At 50.3% G+C, this 21,494-nt stretch overlaps 5 protein-coding genes across 5 annotated transcripts; 2 read left to right on the plus strand and 3 right to left on the minus strand.

The window, feature by feature from the left end:
• Window positions 1-771: 771 nt before the first annotated feature.
• Window positions 772-2,801, plus strand: FTJAE_14126 (RNA-binding sce3; the record flags this gene model as incomplete). The annotated part of the gene is made up of 7 exons (XM_037347334.1): window positions 772-775; window positions 836-889; window positions 983-1,033; window positions 1,095-1,100; window positions 1,159-1,230; window positions 1,280-1,561; window positions 1,615-2,801. 7 exons carry the CDS (start codon window positions 772-774, stop codon window positions 2,799-2,801), a joined length of 1,656 nt encoding a protein of 551 aa, XP_037198851.1.
• A 988-nt stretch (window positions 2,802-3,789) lies between these two features.
• On the minus strand, window positions 3,790-4,410 carry FTJAE_14127 (NUDIX domain protein; the record flags this gene model as incomplete). The annotated part of the gene is made up of 1 exon (XM_037347335.1): window positions 3,790-4,410. The coding sequence occupies one exon, from the start codon at window positions 4,408-4,410 to the stop codon at window positions 3,790-3,792; it is 621 nt and encodes a 206-aa protein (XP_037198852.1).
• Window positions 4,411-5,094: 684 nt separating this feature from the next.
• FTJAE_14128 (uncharacterized protein) lies at window positions 5,095-10,981 on the minus strand (the record flags this gene model as incomplete). Its single annotated transcript, XM_037347336.1, has 6 exons — window positions 5,095-6,745; window positions 7,824-8,186; window positions 8,310-8,566; window positions 8,630-9,244; window positions 9,303-9,714; window positions 10,578-10,981. 6 exons carry the CDS (start codon window positions 10,979-10,981, stop codon window positions 5,095-5,097), a joined length of 3,702 nt encoding a protein of 1,233 aa, XP_037198853.1.
• Window positions 10,982-15,356: 4,375 nt separating this feature from the next.
• On the minus strand, window positions 15,357-16,895 carry FTJAE_14129 (eukaryotic translation initiation factor 3 subunit L; the record flags this gene model as incomplete). The annotated part of the gene is made up of 3 exons (XM_037347337.1): window positions 15,357-15,440; window positions 15,493-16,530; window positions 16,587-16,895. The coding sequence occupies 3 exons, from the start codon at window positions 16,893-16,895 to the stop codon at window positions 15,357-15,359; spliced, it is 1,431 nt and encodes a 476-aa protein (XP_037198854.1).
• Window positions 16,896-17,490: 595 nt separating this feature from the next.
• FTJAE_14130 (elongation factor 2) lies at window positions 17,491-20,722 on the plus strand (the record flags this gene model as incomplete). Its single annotated transcript, XM_037347339.1, has 2 exons — window positions 17,491-17,553; window positions 17,603-20,722. The coding sequence occupies 2 exons, from the start codon at window positions 17,491-17,493 to the stop codon at window positions 20,720-20,722; spliced, it is 3,183 nt and encodes a 1,060-aa protein (XP_037198855.1).
• Between the last annotated feature and the right edge of the window lie 772 nt (window positions 20,723-21,494).

Raw genomic sequence — 21,494 nt, forward strand, 5'->3', positions numbered from 1 at the left:
GGCTCGTGAAAGGCTAGGCATAGTTGAGACGAATATGTAGTAATGTGTCAACACGCACTGAATTGTCAAGTTTTGATACAGAGATGAGAGATGAGAGATGAGGCAGATGGCAGTGAATTAACGGATATTTATCATTGATACTTGACTGCCATGTGTGTGGATCATGAGTTGCCTTGATCTTTATCGAGGCATGTAATTGTATATGCCGCATAGTTAAAGTACCGTCTGCGAGAGACCTGAGAAATCCTGAATTGCGTTGGCTTAATGCACCTGGCCGATATCTCATAAGCTCCGGGCTGTTAAACAGAATCAACTGGACTGCTTGAACCTCAAAGTGTAACTACAGTTTCTGGGGCTCTTGTTACTGGTGCTTCTGAGGAGATGCAAGCGAGACATCAATCGAGTAGAGGGGTTAATTGGTGGGTCCCGCACTAAAAAGGGCTAGCGCCCACTTCAGACCAGGACTGGCAAAATTAAGGGAACCCTCAACTGGCGCCTCCATCATCATTTTTTCCCATACGCCGAGCAAATTTCAACTCGTCAACCCCAGACACGGCAACATTAGTCGGGGCACATCAACACTCTGCAACGCAAGTTTCTTGACAGAAATAATCGACATTCCGGTCTTCGGTTCTTCCGCTCCCGGCTACAAAGCGATCCGATCTCGTTCTCCTCTCTGAAGCGAAAGCTGAAACCCCGGTCGCCTTCGCCCTTTGCATTCGTGCGCGCATCGGTCCTAGAATCGTTGCGCGTGTTCGCCTAACCGCAATCATGGGTGAGCACCCCTCTATGACAGTTCAGCATGTCCTCTAGGCAAATGCTAACCCCTCGCCAGCTCCTAAGAAGAAGGAACAGCAGAAGATGTCCCTTGGGGACTTTCTGGCTGACAGTATGTCCCGCCCCTCGCCTGTGCACCCCGCCGTACGGGGGACTTGGCTGCGATGCCCCTCGTTGACCCCATACTGACGACTTGGACTTGTAGGTTTTGGTGGAGGCTCATCTTGGGCTGATGAGGTAGAGGAAACCTCTTACGGTAAGCACTTTCACCTTGACTTAAAATCTATATATGTGTCTTATTGCTAACTCATTTCCAGTCACTGGTATGTCTTGTCGCTTTCACACGATACCTTCGACCCGTGGTGGACTGACCATTTTTAGGCACTCAGGCTCTGCCCCCTTCCGACCGCCCTCGGTACAACAACAACGCTGCTTCCAGCTGGCAGGACCGGGGTATGTGTTGACGTCGCTATAATTTGGCTCCCAAAACTAACTGGCGCAGGTTTCTCCGTTCGCGAAGCTGCCCCTCAAACCCTCCCCGACAAGCCTCCTTATACCGCTCACTTGGGCAACCTTTCCTACGATGTTACCAACGACGCCGTGGGTGAATATCTCGCCGACTGTGGTGTCGTCAACGTCCGCCTTATCGAGGACCGTGAGCTGCAGCGCCCCAAGGGTTTCGGTTATGTCGAATTCGAGACTCTGGATGGCCTCAAGAAGGCTCTTACCTTTGACGGCGAGAACTTCAACGGACGAATGATCAAGATCAAGGTCGCTGATCCTCGTAAGTTTGCATCTATCCCTGAAAACTTATCTTTATCTAACCTTTAATTACAGCTCGTGGCGGTGATCCTGGCCGAGGTGACTCTATCCGTGAGATGGGTAACTGGGACCGCAAGGGACCTCTGCCCGATGCCCCTTCAAGGGGTGGGGCTCGTGACTTCGGTGACCGTGAGCGACGACCTCGTGATCCTGCTTTCGAGTCTCGTCCCCAACGTGAGTTCACCTGGGAGCGACATGGACCCCTGGCTCCCCTCTCTCCTCAAGAGGGTTCCGGATCCCGAGACGGCAGCCGCCCCCGTGCTTCTCCCGATGTGCTTGGTGACCGTAGTGAGTCTTACCGAGGAAACCGCCGGGACTCTCCTGCTTGGGGCGAGGCTCGCGAGGGTGGTTCTCGTCCTCGTCCTGAACGTCCTGAGCGACCTGAACGAACTGCTACTGCTGCTGAGAAGGACATGCAGTGGCGCGAGAGAATGCGCCCCGATGCTGCTAAGGCTGCCTCCCCCGACGGTAGCGCACCCCAATCCCCCGCTCTCTCTAACGCCGCACCTGCTCAGGGTGGTCGCCCTCGCTTGAACCTCCAGAAGCGAACTGTTTCCGAGGCCCCCGATGCTTCATCAACATCCCAGAGCTCTGATGCTAAGGCCAGCCCCTTCGGCGCCGCTCGTCCTATCGATACCGCAGCAAGGGAGAAGGAGATTGAGGTCAAGCGCCTGCAGGCTATCCAGGAGAAGAAAGAGGCCGATGAGAAGGCCAAGGAGGAACGAAAACTGGCGAAGGAGGCCGCTGCCAAGGCTGAGGCTGAGGCTGCTGAGAAGGCTGAGGCCGCTGAAGCCAAGCAAGCCGCTGAAGCTGCCGAGGCTAAGGAGACCGCTGAGGCAGCCGCTGAGGCAACAGAACCTAAGGCTGAAGCTGCTGAGGGCGCCAATGGCGAGCAGAAGGTTCCTATCCGAAACCGCGAGCCCCGAGAGGGTGCTCCCAAGTCAAGAGCGACCGAAGCTTCAAGCTGGCGCTCTGCCTCAAACGAGCAACGAGGACCCCGTGGAGGAGCTGGACCTCGGGGCGGTCGTGGTGGCCGTGGCGGCATTCGGGAGGCACGAGCTGGACCTCTCCGCTCCAACGGATCAGCTGCTCAACAACCCGCGTCTACTGATGCCGAGCCTACTACACCCACAGCTGACGACGACGGTTGGACTACAGTGCCCAACAAGAAAGGTCGCCAGGGACGTGCGATGGCACCCTAGAATGTGTACCAATCGCCTCGTTTCTCTATGGTTTGACGACTGAGAATGCCTGTTTACAAGATGCGAGTCACCTAGCTCGTAGTTAAGAGTAGTGATCATCTTGGACTTTGCTATCTTCTCGTAAATGACACCCATCTTACACTCGATTGCAAGCGATGGTTTTTGAAGCTGGTTCTAAACAAAGGCTGGTTCGAAACCTCCTGCCTGCTCTTCTCCTTATCCTCGACAATCTAGTATCACAGGTTGCTCAGGGCATGGAATTGAAATCTCTCCGCCGGTTCTAATCGACCACGGCATCCTGTTTTCCTTGTCTGACCGCCACACGTTGGACTTACTCATGATCAACCTCGACACCCGCTTTCACTCGTTCAGGGGGATTGGAGAGGGCATTTTTGAGCATTTGACCTTTGGCGTTTCGAGACAAAAGCAAAAGAATGGCGGCGAATGGATGGATGGATGAAAGGATGGATGAATGGACTGAAACGTGGCATGCATTTGAATGATCACAGCTCTTTTTTATTATCTCTTTATGTTTCCCTTTTTGTCTTTTTTTTATTACTGTTTTTGATTTCCCCCAAAAACGTCTAGGCCACGTGTTGACTTCCTTGATTGATGAATATGAATGAGGGAGAGGGTGAAAAGCAGGAGAGGGACTGAAAAAGTTTACTTGCTTTGGCTTAACGAACACTCAGGCAAGGCTACTATAGGCAGTTCGTTTTCTCTAGACTCGGCAAAGATGATGAGACGTCGACTCTTACGATATGAACTCGGATCTGTATGCTATGCGGTTCATGGGATCAATGAAATGTCCTGTTATTTATTTATCTCCATTCGGTCAATGAGGTCTCGGTGTTTGTTCTTGATGCTTTTAGAAGGGGTGAGGGCTACGTCTGTGTGTGACTATAGACGAGTGATGAGCACATGAAGTCTCGTCTCATGCTGATCCATTTCATTACCACTGATGACTCATCTTGCTGGCCACTTTGGCTTATTTGCTTGCTTCGTTGTCCTCTTTCCAGAGTCTGAAGCCCTCGAGTACGTTCCTCTTCACTCCCTCGCTTACAAACTCCAACTTCTTGCCATCCTTGAACTTGTTCTGAAGTGCTTCTTCCTCTGTCACCCAGGCAAACTCGACATGTTCATTCTCGTCAATCTTGACTTCATCACAGCTCTCCACCTCGACCCAGACCGTCAACTTTCCCCAGACTCCATCATGTGCACGAAACACAAGCATGTCATACAGAACCTCCAAGTCCTTCTCTAGAGGATCATCTGGCATCGGCTCTGTGATGGGTGCAATTCCTACCACGGCTTTTACAGCCTTTGCGCGCAGTCCGGCTTCTTCCCAGAGTTCACGCACAGCTGCAGCAACGAGGCCATGGTCTGAGTCATCGACACAACCGCCGGGGACTTCCCATAGCAGAGGCCATGAGTCGTGAGCTGCGCGGCGGAGAAGAAGGACTTGACCTTGGGGATTGGTGACTAGGGCGCCAGCTATGAGGTGCTCAATTGGCGGGTGGGCAGCTCTGAAGACATCTGGAGTAGAGGCGAAGGCCTCGAGAGATGCGGGTTGAGTGTATGATAGTGGTGGCGAAGGTGAGGTTGGCATTATGAAGGTTGGTGATGTGTGTTGATCTTGGCCTCGTTGTAGTATTTATAGTCTTGAAGACTTTATATGTTTGATAATCGATACCTGGTTTAGGCTGCGAGTTGAAGATGATTGGTTGGGAAAGAAATACCGCGCATATATTAATTGTTAAGCACTGGGCACTAAAGATGGATAGAACATGTGATAATTAAGAATGCTCTGCGTAGAGAAGATATAGAGAGGATTGGATCTTGGGCACTTTGTATCATCCAAAGTGACTTGTCTGCAGTCGAGTCTCTGGTGTTAAATGTGTGAGTCAACCTCGTCTTACAGCTGACACTTGTGAGACAACCCAGCATCCAACTACCAAGGCTACTGCATATCACTGCATATATCGCATTTCTCGGTCAAGAGTTACATGCGGCTATCATATCTCTTTGTAACATTGCAATGTATTGCAGAGCCTGACAAGCCCCTCTACCTGTATCCTTTCTCAGTAGGTATAGTCCTATTCCCTGTGATATACCCAAATTGTACTCTATGTATCAACGCCCCTCATCTCTCAGAAGCCTTGTCGTTCAAACGCCAACCCAGACATGTATCGTACAGAACATCCAACCGCTTCGCTTATTAAAAAAAATGCTTGCGTGCTAACCCGAACCTCAAAAAGCATAGAAACGAACCACCGCTACCGAACTCAGGCACCTACGACATTTTGGCGCCCATCTCTTCCATGCCGTACTCATCCCACTCGTCATCGCCTCCGAGTTTTCTGCCTATCCAGATACCAATGGCTGTTATGAGGCTGCCTACTAGGAACCAGCCCTCAAACCAACCATCCACAAATGCGGGACTCAAGGCACCTCGCAACACGCTCCCAACTGCCGAGCCCAAGGCAGACGGCAATTGACTGCGGAGGAGAAGTGAAGCAGAGATGACATAGGTCGCAGCAATCTGTCCGACGACCAGCGCCAGATTCGCTTGTGCTTGACGGAGCAGCCCTGGGGTCCATTTAGCAAACAGGTGAAACGTCTGGACCACACTGTTGGCGCTGGCGAGGAGGATGACGCCGCTGAGGGCAAAGCTGATAAGGCGTGCCCATGCTAATTGATCCAACTTGGGATCCCAATGGCGCGCAAGGATACTAAGAAAGCGGTTGATGGGATCCGTGTTGGCGAAACTTGACGTGGGTGAATATGCTCGGCGAATAGTTGTGATTGTAGTTGCGCCAATGCGATACACACAGTACAGGCTGAAGAGTTGCGAGGGAATGAGAAGAATTCGTCCAATGGATGTTGAAGCGCGAACTGTGGCAGCCCGGTGGCTCTTGAGGAGAGAAACTCCCGAAGCCAGGTTGGCTTCCATCGTCTCGAGACCAGCAATTTCCAAGCGCAGCGATCGCATCTCTGCCTCATCACCAGTTGGACCACGTAGAGAACCTATGACTTTGCCAACAAGGCCACTACCCTTGGCAGAGGCGCCAATCTGAGGACCAGATGTCTTGCGTTCGAGATATTGCAAGCGATGACGCTTGGTGAGAAGCATTTCGTTGGCAGCATCCAGCCCAGCTTGCTTTCTCGCTACGTCAGCATCTGAAACGGGTCGTTTGCGACGGGCTGTAAGATCCATGAATGCCTGCCACGGTGAGGAAACAGCAGCGAAGCCAGACAGTAGAGCCATAAGTGAAATACCAACGACACCAATACGTTCCAGGCATCCGCGTGTCAACATCTCGGACAGGCTTCCACTCGCAATGCTCGTCCTGCGCATCGCTCCCTCGGGAACAGCCTGGCCAACGGACCAGAAGGCGAACAACCATCCCACAAACAGAGAAATTTGTAATCCCCAGGCGACTCGAGGAAGTTTTCCCTTGGCAGTCCTCTGAAAACTCCATCCAGCACTCGAAACAACCGATCGACACTCCAGCCAAGGTACCAACACGACCAGCAAGAACAGCAAGCTTGGCACCGTTATTCTCAAAGCCAAATTTCTCGAGTCGGCGTTAACAACTTCGATGATTTCGTCCATGATTAGCGCGCCCAAGGTAGCGGCCAATCCCACAGTAAGACCAAACGTCCAGGCTGCGCCGCGCCGTCTCCAGCTCTTGGCACCATGTTCAGCGTGGGCTTGTCGCAGACACGCTGGTGCATGTGTAGGTAGAACGTGATCTTCGCCGTCGCGAGAATCGGCATCGCTGCTCAGGCGGGGAAAGACATGTCGAACGACGAGGATTGATGTCGAGATGCAGATGAGGAGGAACGGGAGGGCGGCGATGGACGAGGCGAGTGTGACAGGGCGGGGTTGGATTTCGCAGGCGTCTTCGCCGCAGCGAGTAAAGGGCCACATTCTTTGAATTCTAAACTCAAATTCAAATTCAAGTCTATATCGTTATCGAAGCAGTATGAGTCGTGGTGATGATCATCGATGTTTGGCACGGGGCCAGGGGAGTAATATCGTTCGTTCTTTGTCTAACTCGTATGTATGTATGCTCGCAGTTCGTAGGAATGTCAGAGTCCCCTAGCCTTGGGTAGGTAGTTATTTTAGTCGGGGTTTGGCGGCGGCGCAGTAAATCCTCCCTTGAGTTTGTAACATCAGAGGGGGGAGGGGAGACTCGGTATCTAACTGAAATAGACTGAAACGTTGCCAGTAACTCAAGTTTATCCCTTGAGCTTGAGCTTGAACTTGGGCTTGAGCCCCTCGTAGTATAGTGTGCCGTGCCGTTGCGACAACTCGTAACAAATAGTTAAGAGATGCCGCGCAACGTCACCTTCTAGGGTCGGTCCTTTGGTCTTTTTCTTGACAACTTAGGCAATCAATCAATAAGAAAAGTACATATGCTTTCAGCCGTTGTCAATCTTTTGGGTTTGCAAGTCGAGAATTGTTTGCTAGACTCGACATTTGGAATTAGCCCCTGGGTCTAGAACCTGAGAAATGGTGGCTTACGTCGTCGCACTCGTTTCCCTGCAACTTGGGTCAGTCGCACATAGACAGCCTAAGGTACAGTGACGTGTTGATGCCTCAGGTTACACATCCTTGTGCCTGATCAAGGGTCCTTGCATGCAGCATCATGACATGATGACATTGGCATGGGACAGACCTGCATTACCTACCTACCTTACATTAGACGCACGTACGCACATGCATATCTAGGTAATATATCTACTGTGCATTTGAATCGCCGACCTCGGCGCATGGCCATGATCCCAAACTTAATATGAATTTCAACCCTCACGTGCATCAGATAGGTAGCTAATAACAAGAACTGAACCCAGTCTATCGCTCTGTAATATCATTTCGAAGCGCTATTAAAATCTACAAGAACCACATAATCATCGACGCATCATCTTGTCAGACCGTTAGCCTAGCGTCGACACATGCATGCCCTGCAGCAACTTGTGAAGCAACTTGTGAAGCCACTGGCCCACAATGGATACCTGCTGGGACGAGGCCTCGCATCTGCCTCATTAGGTGGTGCATTATCATTCTCTTCGTTGTCGTTATTGTTGCTACTAGCACCGTCACCACCACCACCGCCCTCACCACCGCCATCACCATCCCCATTACCATCGCCATTACCATCCCCATTACCATCGCCATCGCCGTCGCCATCACCATCGGCGCCGTTATCTTGGACCTCTCGTCGAGGTGCCGTGACATTCGACCACGTAGACATCTCCATAGATGAGGAATCGACAAGGGTACCTGATCCTTCGTCTCCTGCGGACGACGTACGAATCTGGCCACCTGAAGGTACCTGGAGAGTCTTCGAAACGGCATCCGGCTTTTCGAAGGTTGGACTAGAAGGTCCTCCCTTGTCCTCGACTTTTGAATTGTTGGGAACTTTGGGCTCTGATGAACAGACCCGAGGAATCACAATGGAGTCTATCTTAGCCCCGTGCTTTTGGGGCGCTGTTTCCTACCAAGCTCCTCGCGATGAGTGAACCCCTATGTTGGAGCCGGCCGTGCGCTTTTGTAAATCATCCAGATGTTGCAGTTCGGTCGTGTCGCCCTCTTCTTCCAGAGATGAGAGTCCTCCTTTTTCTTCTAAATCTGGCTGAGCAACTTGAGGATGCTGGTTATTCTCCTGAAAGGATTTGTCGTGGCTTCCGGCAACTTCGACTCCCGTGCTATTCTTATCATTGTTCTCGTCTGTTCCTTGTTTCTGCTTGCCCTTCATCTTCTATGATGTGGCTTTCAAGGCTGAGGGGGTATCATCTTCTTCATCGAGTTCCTCGTCCACCTTCATCTTGAACGCTGCTGCTTCACCGACCTCCATCTTATGAAGCTGATCCATCTTCTGCCTGTCCAATAGTTGCTGCCCGCTCGCAACTTCAAACTCTCCAGAGTCGTCGTCGTCGTCATCATCGTCATCGCTCTCAGCGGCGACACTGACATCGTCTTTGACAACTCTCTGGTTCTCCGACGACTCATTGACAGGGCCCGCAGTAGCAGTAGGGTCGGGGGATCTGCGGCTCGATATTTGGCTATGGTTGAGGGGCTTAATCGTAGGATCGAAAGATGCAGGCAGTCCTAAAGCACGTGCGACTTGGTGCGCTTCTTCATCGGGCGAGTTGTGGACCTCCAGCTCATAAATGCTACTTGCCTCACTATCGGCCTCATGTTTCCCGGCATTTGCAGCCAACATGCTCACGTAGGTCTGTCGGGCAGAGTCATTGGCACGTTTGGCCTTCTTCTTAATGCGTTTCTCGGTAGGTCGAACCACAACCACTGGGACAGGTGAATATTGGAGACAGTATTTGGAAAATGAGTTGCGGGTGTTGACCAGGCCTTGAAGACCACCAAGGGTGCGTCCTCTAGTTCCCACAATGAGCATTGCAGGCTGGTACATTTGGATCTGTCATTTTGTCAGCGCCGGAACTTGGCAAAGGAGGTGTTTTTTTCTGTTCACATACTAGGTGTTGAAAAGTCGTGTGTAACTTGCCCACGGCATATTCAAGGACAATGTTGATGGCTCTGTTATTACCATTCCGAGCAACGATTCCCTTCATAACCGAGTCTGCTTCTTCCCTGTACTGCTTGTCCGTAAGACGCAGTTCTTTTTCGACTACTCGCACGCAAACAACGTCGTCGCCATCATCAACCAGTTCGTCGAGCAGCCACTGCAACGCATAATCGGAGTAGGTATGCTCGTCAACCCCAACCATGAAACATCGCGACCTACGCCTAGCCTGGTAACCCTTATGTCGAACATTGAGCGTAAATGAGATAGCATTATTCTTAGTCGGTTCGCCGGCTGTAACATTGTCAAATGCGACATGCTTCTTGAATCTATCGGGCGGGGTCTCGGTTAGCGTCGCCATTGTCCTGAAAATACCAAAAGAATAGAGACGGAGAACAGTAACGATGATTTTGAGAGGTAATTGTAGGATGCGCGGGGAAGTGATAATGGGGAGAAATGTTAAGAATTGTCAATGACGACTATGTCGACGGCAAGAGGAGAGTTCTGCGGGAATTTGGGGGCTGACGACTTGTCAGTGGCTGTGATGAAGGATGATGGATGGCCTGACGATCCAGACCAAACGAGCAGGTAATCATAGGCGAAGAGCATTTCCCCACGTCTACTGGAAGCTTTGTCGCAAACGGCGGGGTAACCATAATTGATAGTGTGAGGCCAGTGGTGGAGTCGAAAGGTTATTGTGAGGAATGGTCCAGCCAAGCGACCCAGTTTCCACCCGAGCCAGGCAGATTCCATCAATACGCCTCTGCATTGAGTTGTCTTCACGAGTGGGTGTTTAAAGGCCGATGCCACTGCCGCAATGCTCGTATCCATCCTGGATGGAAATGGCTGACCCATGTGGACCGAATTAATGATTTTGATGGTGACACACAGTCCATGCGACATGTTGCTTGGCATGGCATCACATAGGTTTTCCAGCCGGACCAATTTGAACCCGTTTTCGCTGATGTTGGTGTGCAGTACGCAGAATGAAATTCGTTGGTGAAATTAGGATTCTTCCAAAACAAAAACAAGAAATTCCATTTTGTACCACGGAGATCCGCATGGAGGTTTTTGGCAGTTTACATATTGCCGTACCGTGTGTCAGGTTTGATCAGGCCGATATACGGTTGCAAGTGCGATCCAGTATTGGGTTGGGGATATTGGTATTTGATCACAGCAAAAGCTTGTGCAATGGGAAGGGGAAAGGATAAAGAGAGTTGCTACATACCTTGAGTGGTTCGGTGAGCTCGCACGGATGCGACTGTTGCTCATCTGTTGAGGATTTCCTTGGGGAAGTTGAGGGTTTGTCATTCTACGAAAAGAGACAGAGCCAGTGGAAGATTTCCTTTGGATCGACGAGTCCTGGCCTGGTGCTGGGTTTTGGTTGCTTTCACAGCTTGAGCTGCGTCGAGGATCTTGTGCGAAGGATATGCTTGACTTCCGAGCAGATGAATCGTCACCGTCGCTGGCCCGGACACTAGTATTGGACCCATCGGCTGTGTTGGAATCTGGGAAGTAATCGGTCTTTGCGTCTTCTGATGCCGAGTTCTTGGGAGGGTTGACTGTTCTGGGAGAGACATCGGAGTCGGAACGCTGGGGCGGGTTTGGGTGAATCGTTGGGGTTGTGGCCATGTTGCCTACGATACTGCGTCACAGAAGACGCGATCTGGTGGCAATTCGAGTTCAGCTTGTCGTTCGCGCCGGGCCGATATGTTCAATAATGATTGTGTATGTCTGGGAACGAATGTATGTAAGAGCTAACGATGATCAAGCGTATCGATGGTGAAGCTCGATGGGATAAAATGGATGGATGATGATGAAAAGCCCAGGTCAAAAGAGCTTGTTTTGTAAGGGGTCTCTGGTTGATGAGGAGGGAAAGAAAGCTTGAGCTTGCACGAGTTGAGCTTCAGTCAAGCAAGTGTCTTGGTAGTTCCTCCCCAAGGGTATGCGTATTGCCAAGATGCAACTGCCGCCAAGACGGAGAGGCTAACCAGTTAGTTGATAGGTAAGCTTGGCTTGGCTTTTGATTTAGGGAAGCACCAAATCACAAGGAGGAGGGAGAGACCGCGGCTGAAGGTAGCGTGGGGCTTAGGAGAGTCAAGTTTGTGACGTTGAATGACGGGGTTCCGAAGTCAAGAAAGGAAGATGGGGGAGCCCAAGTTGAGATACAGATGCGGGCGCAAGTTGAGACGCGGACCTTGAGCTAAGATGTAGCGCCGAGGTCGATCAGATCTGGCGGAGATAGTAGTAGGTAGAAAGCGTGGAGAAGGACCTCTACAATTAATTCATCGATAGGTCGAACCAGAGTGGCTGTGAATATAGAAGAAAGGTAAATCGTCGTAATAACGGAGATGAAAGTTGGTGGTGGCTGTGGTGTTGTAGCCTGGGCCTTTCTGAGGAAGCGGAACTGATAACTTAGTGGCCGCAGATTACGAAAGGCAGTGGAGGCCAGCGAATAAATAAAAAGCACAGAGCAAAGACTCTTGATCTTTGTAAGAGGGTCGAGTGAGTAAAGTCAGAAGACGGTGTGGGCGTTTGCGTTTTGTTTGCAATCAGTTTTGTGGTGAAAGAGATGAAGCCACAATCAAGGCATAGGTCAGCCGAGATTCAGCCCAAAACAATAAGATTTTAAGGTTATTGCCAGGGAACGACGAGACCACGTTTTCAGATCTTGGTTTTTAGGTTTGGAAGAGACGAAGACCAAAGAGGGGTGGGTGGGAGAATGGGAGGTCTAGGTATCCATAGTCTCACTATTGTTTCCTTAGGCAGAGAGAGATGGATGTCATGATACAGTTAGCGAGGAGGTCGGTAGCTGGATAATATGGGCTTGGTCACATTAAACGAGGGAGACAACGTGAGGAGGAGGAGGCCAAAGAGGATGGATGGGATGGATTGAGGGACGGTGCCGAACGGATCGGCCCTTGGACCACGTCAGGACTGACTGGGTGTAGGCCCGAAAAGGTCTGGGAGGGTTGAAATTAAACTGGGCAGCAACGTCAACAGGAGTGATGTACGTATTATCATCAGCCGAGATTTGAATTTATGATATACTACAGAAGCTGTGGGAGAGCGTGTGTTGCAAAACACGACCAAGGGTTAGAATGGCGTGAATCTGCAGAGATCACCAACAGCTAATAAAAAGAGACTTGAGGTGAAAACAAGGTTGATGATAGCGAAAGTGCAAATCGCACAGCTGACGTAAATACGCCAAAGTACTGTAAGCCGTTGCAGTGCCGCTCTTCAGGGATTGGATGGATTATTGTGTGTCGGGTGTGACAACAACTGCAGGCCAAGACACAGCTCGATTTGCATGCGAGAAAGCATGTGTCGACTGGGCTGAATCATTGGCTGACCAGGATGAACAGCGGGCAGGGTCTCTATCATTTCTGCAACACAGACACAGAGATAACAGAGAGAGACCAGAGGCCTCTTGAATTTATCCAGAGAAGAAGAGGAAATGAACGACACGCGAGCAAGGAGACTGGCCACAAGCCCACTCACACTGATGCTGGCCCCAGGCTGGCCAGGCTCAGGCCAGGTAAGCAAGCAAGCAAGCAAGCAGCACAACACAACTCAACACAACGCTATTATGATCCCTGAGAGTTTTTGATCACATGGAAACTCTTTCAACACTCTTTTGATGCCACTCCAGCAAGTAGGACAACTTACCGGCGAATAGATATCCACTTAATAAGGGGCGCTTAGTTCGGCCGCCTTCCCCTCACTAATGCCACCTTGTTTGCTTGGGCAGCCAAAAACACACAATGATCTTCTCGTTGTGAAGTGAAGCTCAAGATAGGTAGACGACAATACTGTAGAAGGCAGCACAGATTTCAGGTAAAGTGTCAATGTCTTGGCCCCGGCAACAATGTCCCGAGTGTGACTCCCACTGGTGACCGCCAAGAGCACAGGCGTATCACGTAGCAAACTGTATTTGTGCTATGATATGTACCATGGCGGCGTCGGAACCGGTTCTTTGGGCACGATTCGGTACAAGAAGCCCTCCTCTGATCCCGCTCCCCCCGGGCGGAGTCATCTCACGCTCGGGCTTCAGTGGAGAGAGGCACGCTAATGGTGGGGCCGAGCCGACTCAGGACAGAGCCTCTGCAGATGAATTAGATCCATCATGCCTCCCATACGACGAGCCGAATCAGCTTCAACGGCACTAACCAAACGGTTTTTACTATGGATCAATACCAAGAAGGCGGACAGCAGACAGTCAGACAGTTATGCAGGGAACCTCAAGCGAGGAACAGTCAGCTCGTCACTCGTCTTTCCTTCGTGCAACTCTTCACCGCATCGTTTCGTTGCACCAGATCAATTATTGAGCCACTACCAAGCACAGCGTATCAGCCAGTGAATATCCTTATCGAGACCACATGAGTATCCCCTGTTCTTTCAGCTGTCAAAGTCAAAGCCAAATAATTCATCAGCCCTGCCATTATCCGACAGAGCATAGCAATGGAAGTGCACCTTGCGGATACCGGCCACTGCCTCTCCACACTAGGGCTACCAAAGAACCGGAATTTCGGAAGCTCTCCTGCGCACCATCATGGTGACATGGTCTGACTCGACCACGTATATGTCGTTAAAGACGGCGGTGAAGCTATCTTCATCAGCCACGAGAACACAATGTCTCATTGCTTTTGCCAGCTGAGCTAACCTAGGCTCTGGGAATCACGAGCCAATACACTGAGTGGCACAGACTCGGGAACACAAATGCTGGTTGGCATTTCTTGGAATCCCAAAGTGAAGCAGAGTCCCGACATGCGGCTAATAAGTATCCACGAAAACTGAAAGTCGTATACTAGTTCACCAAGCCTGGAATCGCCAACACACCAGACCTCAAAGGAAATACTTGAAGGGCTGTCCTCGTCGCAGCAGAACCTTGGATCTTTTTTCTGGTTCATGCCGCGCTAATCGATTATGCCGCTTATTGAACAGTCCTCACCAATGAATCAAAGTGAGCCTCCTTCTGTCCGAAAGTACCTAGATGGCGATCGAACCGTACAGCGCGTCTTTCGTATAGTTGTTGCCTAGTATCGTGAGCTACACTTCATACAGTGTACCAGTTCAGCCAAGGATAACGGAGTATATGTTAGCTAAGGTATTTGTCAACCAGACTGAATACTAAATGATGATTCGGTTGGCATATCATTCTAAGTGGCACAACCTCGCGGCTGACATCAAAGCAGAAGCATCATAACTCATGGTATATAATCTGCTTTCCCAAAATATCCCAATGTCGTATTGGATATAAAGACTTTTTGGTGATAAGGCATCACAGAGTGATCTAAGTGGCAAGAGCAGGCTACACAAAACCCATCACCAATGTTGTGTTTAACTTGAGGAACTGTAACTCAAACCCCAAAACAACAGAGGGTTTTCTATGACTGCTCAATAAGGGTAGCGGCTTGATCAGCTTCTCAGGTTTTGTAACCAGTTACTCAATTTCTCGCTGTGGACCATCATATGATCTTCGCACTATTAGGGTCCCTCAGCACATGAGAGCAGATTCTAACAGATAAACACCAAATATTATTTCCCTGTTATGAGTAGGTCCGCTTGTCAATATTATTCTCAGTTGTACGGGGAACTCAATGCAATTGTGACTGTGAAGCCTTCACAAGAACTGGTTTCTGACATAATTCATAATGCTAATACAGACTTTTAGGATCATGATATTTGATTAAACGACTTTTGATTCCTTTTATTCTTCATAGCCTTTTTACAGGCTCTCGTACCTCTAGGAGGAAGTGCCATATCTCTGCCGCACATACAGCTAAACTCGAGAAATTCTCAAGCTCTTGCACGAGCATCACCAACTCCGAGACGCCTTTGCCATGCCATGCATCCTATCAAGTCGGCCTGCATAACCCCAGGTATTCTCCTGACCCTGGGTCGTTTGGAGGATTCAGCCATAGCGCTCTATGCGCTTGTTTCCGGCTTGAATCTAAGACCCCGTAAAATGTGAGAAAAACGACTAGTCAGTTCTCTCTATAGCACCTCAGTTATAGGTGCGGGATAGGTTTCGGAGATACCAGTCCACAAGCTTTCGTCCCACCTTAGCCTCGGAGATGTGGATAAGGTCCTGTAGGATTGTTAGTTTATGTTGAGATACTGGTTTGAGTCATAAAACTTACGCCTTGGAGAGCATAGTCAAGGTCGCTAACGTTGACGAGCTCACCCTCAAGCAGACCCTGGTCCTGCCATCGCAGTTGCTTAGTTCGCTGCTTGGTAACCAGGAGCCATGATCGAAGCTCCTCGGGCTTCACCTCAAGGAAACCAGCGAGCTTGTTAAGATCCATGGTGGTGTAGAGGCGGAGGTAAGACTTAATGGTAGGGCTCCACATGTTGGTCTTGACCTCGTCCATGAAGACGGCGAGGTGGTGCTCAACGGGGTCGATGTTGGCCTCGGGGTTCTCAAAGTCCGGAGGAACGGGGGAGATGAACTTGGGGCACGCTGCGCGGAAGAGCTCCTCAAAGATGGGGAGGGACTCGGGGCCACCGCGCTGGAGCTTGAGGAGCTGGTCGCCATACTTCTCACGGAGGGCGCTGTGGATGGTGTCGTCCAGACGAGTGGGCTGAAAAGCGACGCAGATGGCAATAAGAGCGTACATCTGCTCGTTCTTCTTAGTGATAGAGTCGTACTGGGCGCTCTTCTGGAAGTTCTTGGTCCTCGAGACGTAGATGAGGATGTGGCTGAACATGCGGATGGCATCGGCGTAGCGGTGCTGCATCATGTAGGAGAAACCCACGTAGTAGTAGGTGGTGAAGTGAGCAGCCATGACGCGGGCGAACATGGCCTTCTTGTTGAGCTCGATATCATCGAGGGTCTTGAGAGCCAGGCTGAAATCTCCGAGGAGACAGTGGACTCGGAGAAGACCAATAATGGAGAAGTAACCCAACATCTTGTAGAGGTTCTTTGAGCCATATTCACCGGCAACGGCCAAGGGGTCCTCGTTACGCTTCATGGCTGCGAGCTGCTCAGTGATCTGGGATCGCTGGATAAGGGAGTACAGGACGTTGAGAACACTGTAGCAGCCCCAGGTATTGGGGTTCTCGCGGAGAGCCTGGCGCTCCTCCTCGTTGGTTGTTTGCCGGGCAATTCGCATACGGTACGAGGAGAAAGAGTTGAACTGGTAAATGAACTCATCGACAACATCCCAAGCCCAGTAGTACTGCAGAAAATTTTGTTAGCCCTGCCCAACTGAACATCTAACTTGGTGAGACCAACAGAAGGGGGCTCAAGATCGACGGGGCCCTCGGAGTTCAAGATAAAGTGAAACAAGCTGCAGTAAGCATCGTAGCTCTGGAACTTGGCCTCAAGAGGCGCCTGGAAATCGAGGGGCTGAGCGGCTTGGACAAGTCGGGCCTGGATATCGTCGGTCTGCGCGGTGAGGTTCAAAGAAGTGGTGCGGCTGAGATCATCACCATCCTCATACTGAACTTGCTCCTTGTACTCGGCCACCAGAGCCTCCTCCTCAACATCGCTGTCGTCATCGATGGCACGGGCCGGAGCCACGCCGTTTTGGTAAGTAGCCATCGTGTCTTGTAGAGTCGAGTCGCGCGTCGGTCTCGCTCGTCTCGTCTCGTCGTCGCGGTGAGGGGGGAAATTTTAGTAGCGATGCGATTTTTTGTGTTAGGGCTTCAATGGATTTGCGCGGGGTCAATGCTTAGTCATTCGGATTTAGTGGGGTGCTTCAGCTTGTGAGCTTGAGAATTCAGCCTTTCAAGGTGTAGCAGCTTTTGCAGGACAAAAAGACTTTGCCTTGGTTTTTTGGGTGTCTCAGGCTCTTTGCGTATGTATGAGTCATTCTTAGTCGATTTGCAGATATACTGAGCCAAAAGTGCCTGATGAAGTCTAAAATTTGCTGACCATCGTTGCAGTTAAGGATTAGATTAGTCACATTGTCTATATGAGTAACGGCCAGGCAAAGTATCACTCAAACAACTACCGACAAAGACCAATATAAGTTTGGGTTTGGAAGATCGAAATTGGAGTCTCTAGAGCTACTGCCTCGCTGGCCCAGCAGATCCCTTCTACCCATATTTAGAAATTTTACTTGACATTCTAGACATCTTCTATTTTGAACCCCACTATCACCTCAACCTACCCTACTCAAATCGCTGTCGTCATAATGCCTGTCGTCACTCCAGATAAGCTGGCAAGTCTGCAAAGGCAGTCCAGTGATATTCGAAATGTCAGTACAGTCTCATGAATAAGAAAGTATACAGTCTAACGTCTCACAGATTTGCATTTTGGCCCACGTTGACCACGGTAAAACTTCACTTACGGATGCCCTCCTTGCCACAAATGGCATCATCTCACCAAAGCTGGCTGGCAAGATCCGATATCTTGACTCTAGACCTGATGAACAGACCCGAGGAATCACAATGGAGTCTTCAGCTATCTCACTCTACTTCGCTATGCGTCGGAAAGCAGCCCCCGACGCTGAGCCCGAGGACAAGGAGTACCTTGTCAACTTGATCGATTCACCTGGTCATATCGATTTCAGCTCAGAAGTCTCAACAGCCTCAAGGCTGTGTGATGGAGCTGTTGTTCTTGTTGATGCTGTTGAGGGAGTCTGCAGTCAAACGGTGACTGTTCTTCGCCAAACATGGACAGAGAAGCTAAAGCCCTTGCTCGTCATTAACAAGATTGATCGACTTGTGACAGAACTCAAAATGACCCCAAGAGAAGCATATATCCACTTGAATAAGCTATTAGAGCAGGTGAACGCTGTGCTAGGGAGTTTCTTTCAGGGCGAGCGTATGGAGGAGGACCTCAACTGGAGAGAAAGAATGGAGGAGCGAGTCAATGCAGCCACAGCAGCCAAGGAATCAGCAATTGCCGATCAAGTCAGCGATACGGGTGAGGTACAATTCGAGGAGAGAGACGACGAAGATATCTACTTTGCTCCAGAGAAGAACAACGTTATTTTCAGCAGCGCTATTGATGGGTGGGCCTTCACTTGCCGACAATTCGCTGCCATGTACGAGAAGAAGTTGGGCATTAAGCGCGGAATCATGGAAAAGGTTCTTTGGGGCAACTTCTACCTGGATCCCAAGACGAAGAAGATCTTGGGCCCTAAGCATCTTAAGGGAAGGAATCTGAAGCCTTTATTTGTGCAATTGGTACTGGAGCCAGTATGGACTGTCTACCAAGCTACAGTGGGAGGTGACAACGGGCAGGGTGATCGAGATCTACTGGAAAAGGTCACCAAGTCCCTTGGAATCAAGATCACCCCTCATATGCTCAAGTCGCGAGATCAGAAGCTTCTTATGACGACAATTTTCGCAAACTGGCTTCCCTTGTCAACAGCACTGCTGGTATCCGTCATTGAATCTCTGCCTTCGCCCCCGACCGCTCAGGCTGCACGACTACCCGAGCTGATCGAAGAATCCCCAGGATCCGAGCACGTTGACCAGACTATCAAGGACGCCATGATTTCTTTCAAACATGAAAAGTCTGACCCCGTGGTTGCCTATGTCAGTAAAATGGTTTCTATTCCTGAGAGTGAACTTCCCGAAAATAAGCGACGTGCCGGAATCCAGATGAGTGGCGAAGAGGCTCGAGAGCTTGCACGAAAGAAGCGGGCTGAAGCCGCTCGAGCCCAGGCTGCAGCTGGCGAGAACGGCATTGACAGCATGGCGGACTCGATGGATGCCATCAACCTTGATGATTACGCCCCTGAGTTGGAAGAGAAGAAGGTTGACCCCGAGCACCTTATCGGCTTCGCTCGTATTTACTCGGGAACACTTTCAGTTGGCGACAAGCTCTACGTTATCCCTCCGAAATGGTCGCCGGCTGAGCCAAACGCCGATCCTGAGCCCCAAGAGGTCACTGTCACTGCGCTCTACATGCTCATGGGTCGAAACCTCGAGGCTCTCGATTCAGTCCCTGCTGGCTGTGTCTTTGGCATTGGTGGCCTGGAGGGCAAGATTCTCAAATCCGGTACCTTGTGCAGTCGCCGTGACGGTGCCGTCAACCTTGCGGGTGTCACCATGCTGGGCAAGCCTATCGTTCGTGTTGCGCTGGAACCTGTGAACCCCGCCGATCTTGATAAGATGATCCATGGCCTCAAGCTTCTGGTCCAGAGCGACCCTTGTGCTGAGTATGAGCTCCTGGGCAGTGGTGAACATGTGTTGTTGACTGCTGGTGAGTTGCACCTTGAACGATGCTTGACTGATCTCAAGGAGCGATTTGCTCTGTGCGATATTCAACCGGGTGCTCCTATTGTTCCATACCGTGAGACAATTGTCCGAGCTGAAGAGATGCGACCTCCCGCGAACAAGGACCTTGGCCGCGGCGCGGTTGTAGCTACAACAAGCTCAAAGCAAGTAACTCTTTCGCTACGTGTGCAGCCAATCCCCGAAAATGTAACAGACTTTTTGGTTAAGAATGGCGATGCTGTCAAGCGAGTCTACGACCGCGGGGCTAAGAAAGATGATGAGGGCGAAGAAATCGTGGCTGAAGCTGATGTTGCAGCTGGAAACACCCTGTCCGTTGAAGACTTTAAGAAGCAACTTAAGGAGAAGCTTGAAAGTGGAAAGGGCAGAGATGTCTGGAAAGACTCTATTGATAAGATTGTGGCCTTCGGACCTCGACGTACTGGACCAAACCTACTTATCGATGCTACCACAAATGGTATCTTCTCCAAGGCTTTTGCTGCTGAAAAGACTGTCGAGACTGCACCTCGTGCTGATGAGTCTCTTCACCCAAGTCATCTCACCGACAAGATCTCATACGCCTTCCAACTTGCTACGGCTCAGGGTCCTCTGTGCAGCGAGCCACTTCAGGGCGTTGCAGTCTTTATTGAGGATGTTACCCTGAACCTAGCCGAGGACGACTCCTCCGCACGCGACAAACTTGGTCGTCTCACTGGTGAGATTATCAGAACCTTCCAATCTTCTCTTCGTGCAGGTTTCATGGACTGGTCTCCCCGTCTCATGCTGGCCATGTACAGTGTCGAGATTCAAGCATCTACAGAAGTCCTCGGTCGTGTATACGATGTTCTTACCCGTCGTCGCGGTCGTGTCAACGCCGAACTCATGAAAGAGGGTACACCATTTTTCACAATTCAAGCTCTGGTTCCTGTAGCCGAGAGTTTCGGATTTGCCGACGAGATGCGGAAGCGTACCAGTGGCGCGGCCCAGCCACAGCTGATCTTTGCTGGCTTTGAGATTCTAGACGAAGATCCTTTCTGGGTACCTTTCACAGAAGATGATCTCGAGGATCTTGGCGAATTGGCTGACAAGGAGAACGTGGCGAAGCGATATATGGATGGAGTGCGGAGAAAGAAGGGATTGCTTGTTGAAGGAAGAAATGTTGCTACAGACGCAGAAAAGCAAAAGACACTGAAGAGGTAGATTTGTTCGAGGAGCAATAAAATTATGCATGTTATGATATAGGCTGTCGTGACAGTGTGGTTGTAGTGTGCATACGTTCATCGGCCGCAGTGTAACATGGATTCTTCCGCATTGCATAGAGATCAGATGAATCTGTTACAGGCACAAATGCATGGGTCTTCTTGACAGATGTAAATTTCGAAATAGGTATTATGGGAGATTTATGGATAGTATGACTGCAACGCCCAAGCTATGGAGCTTCTTTTTCCCACAACGACCCGGGCGAGTAGACCGGAGAAAGTCCTATTGGCAAAGCCCCAGAACTTCAAACTGGTTAGCCAAGTACTATTCTGGATAGTTCTTATGGGCCAAGTTGTGATACTTCCATGGTATTCCGTGACGCTCGCCTCTTGGACACAATGCTGGGAAATCGTCCTCTCCTTCTCCTCCCTCTCTTCTTCTCTATTCCTTTCTTACACGTATAGAAGTAGCCGATCGAGATCTTCTATTCAATTTCTCCTCTATTCCTATCGAGAATCATGATGACTTGCATCTATACCGTCATCTACTTCGCCAGAATCGTCGAAAGCACATCAGGCAGTTGACAGTCTGCAAGTTCCAAGGTTTTCTCATGCAGGTCCCTGTAAAACTTCATCCACATAGTCATAGAACCCAACCTTCTTTTGGACTCCGTACCTTATTTAACCAACTATGTTCTTCCTCCTGCTTTATGTTTAAGACAGACCAGCCCAATCCTGTGTTGTGCGTACACGTTGTACACGTTTTGTTGTGT

The sequence above is a fragment of the Fusarium tjaetaba genome (assembly GCF_013396195.1).
Source record: "Fusarium tjaetaba strain NRRL 66243 chromosome Unknown NRRL66243_c0000562, whole genome shotgun sequence".
NCBI classification, from domain to species: domain Eukaryota; kingdom Fungi; phylum Ascomycota; class Sordariomycetes; order Hypocreales; family Nectriaceae; genus Fusarium; species Fusarium tjaetaba.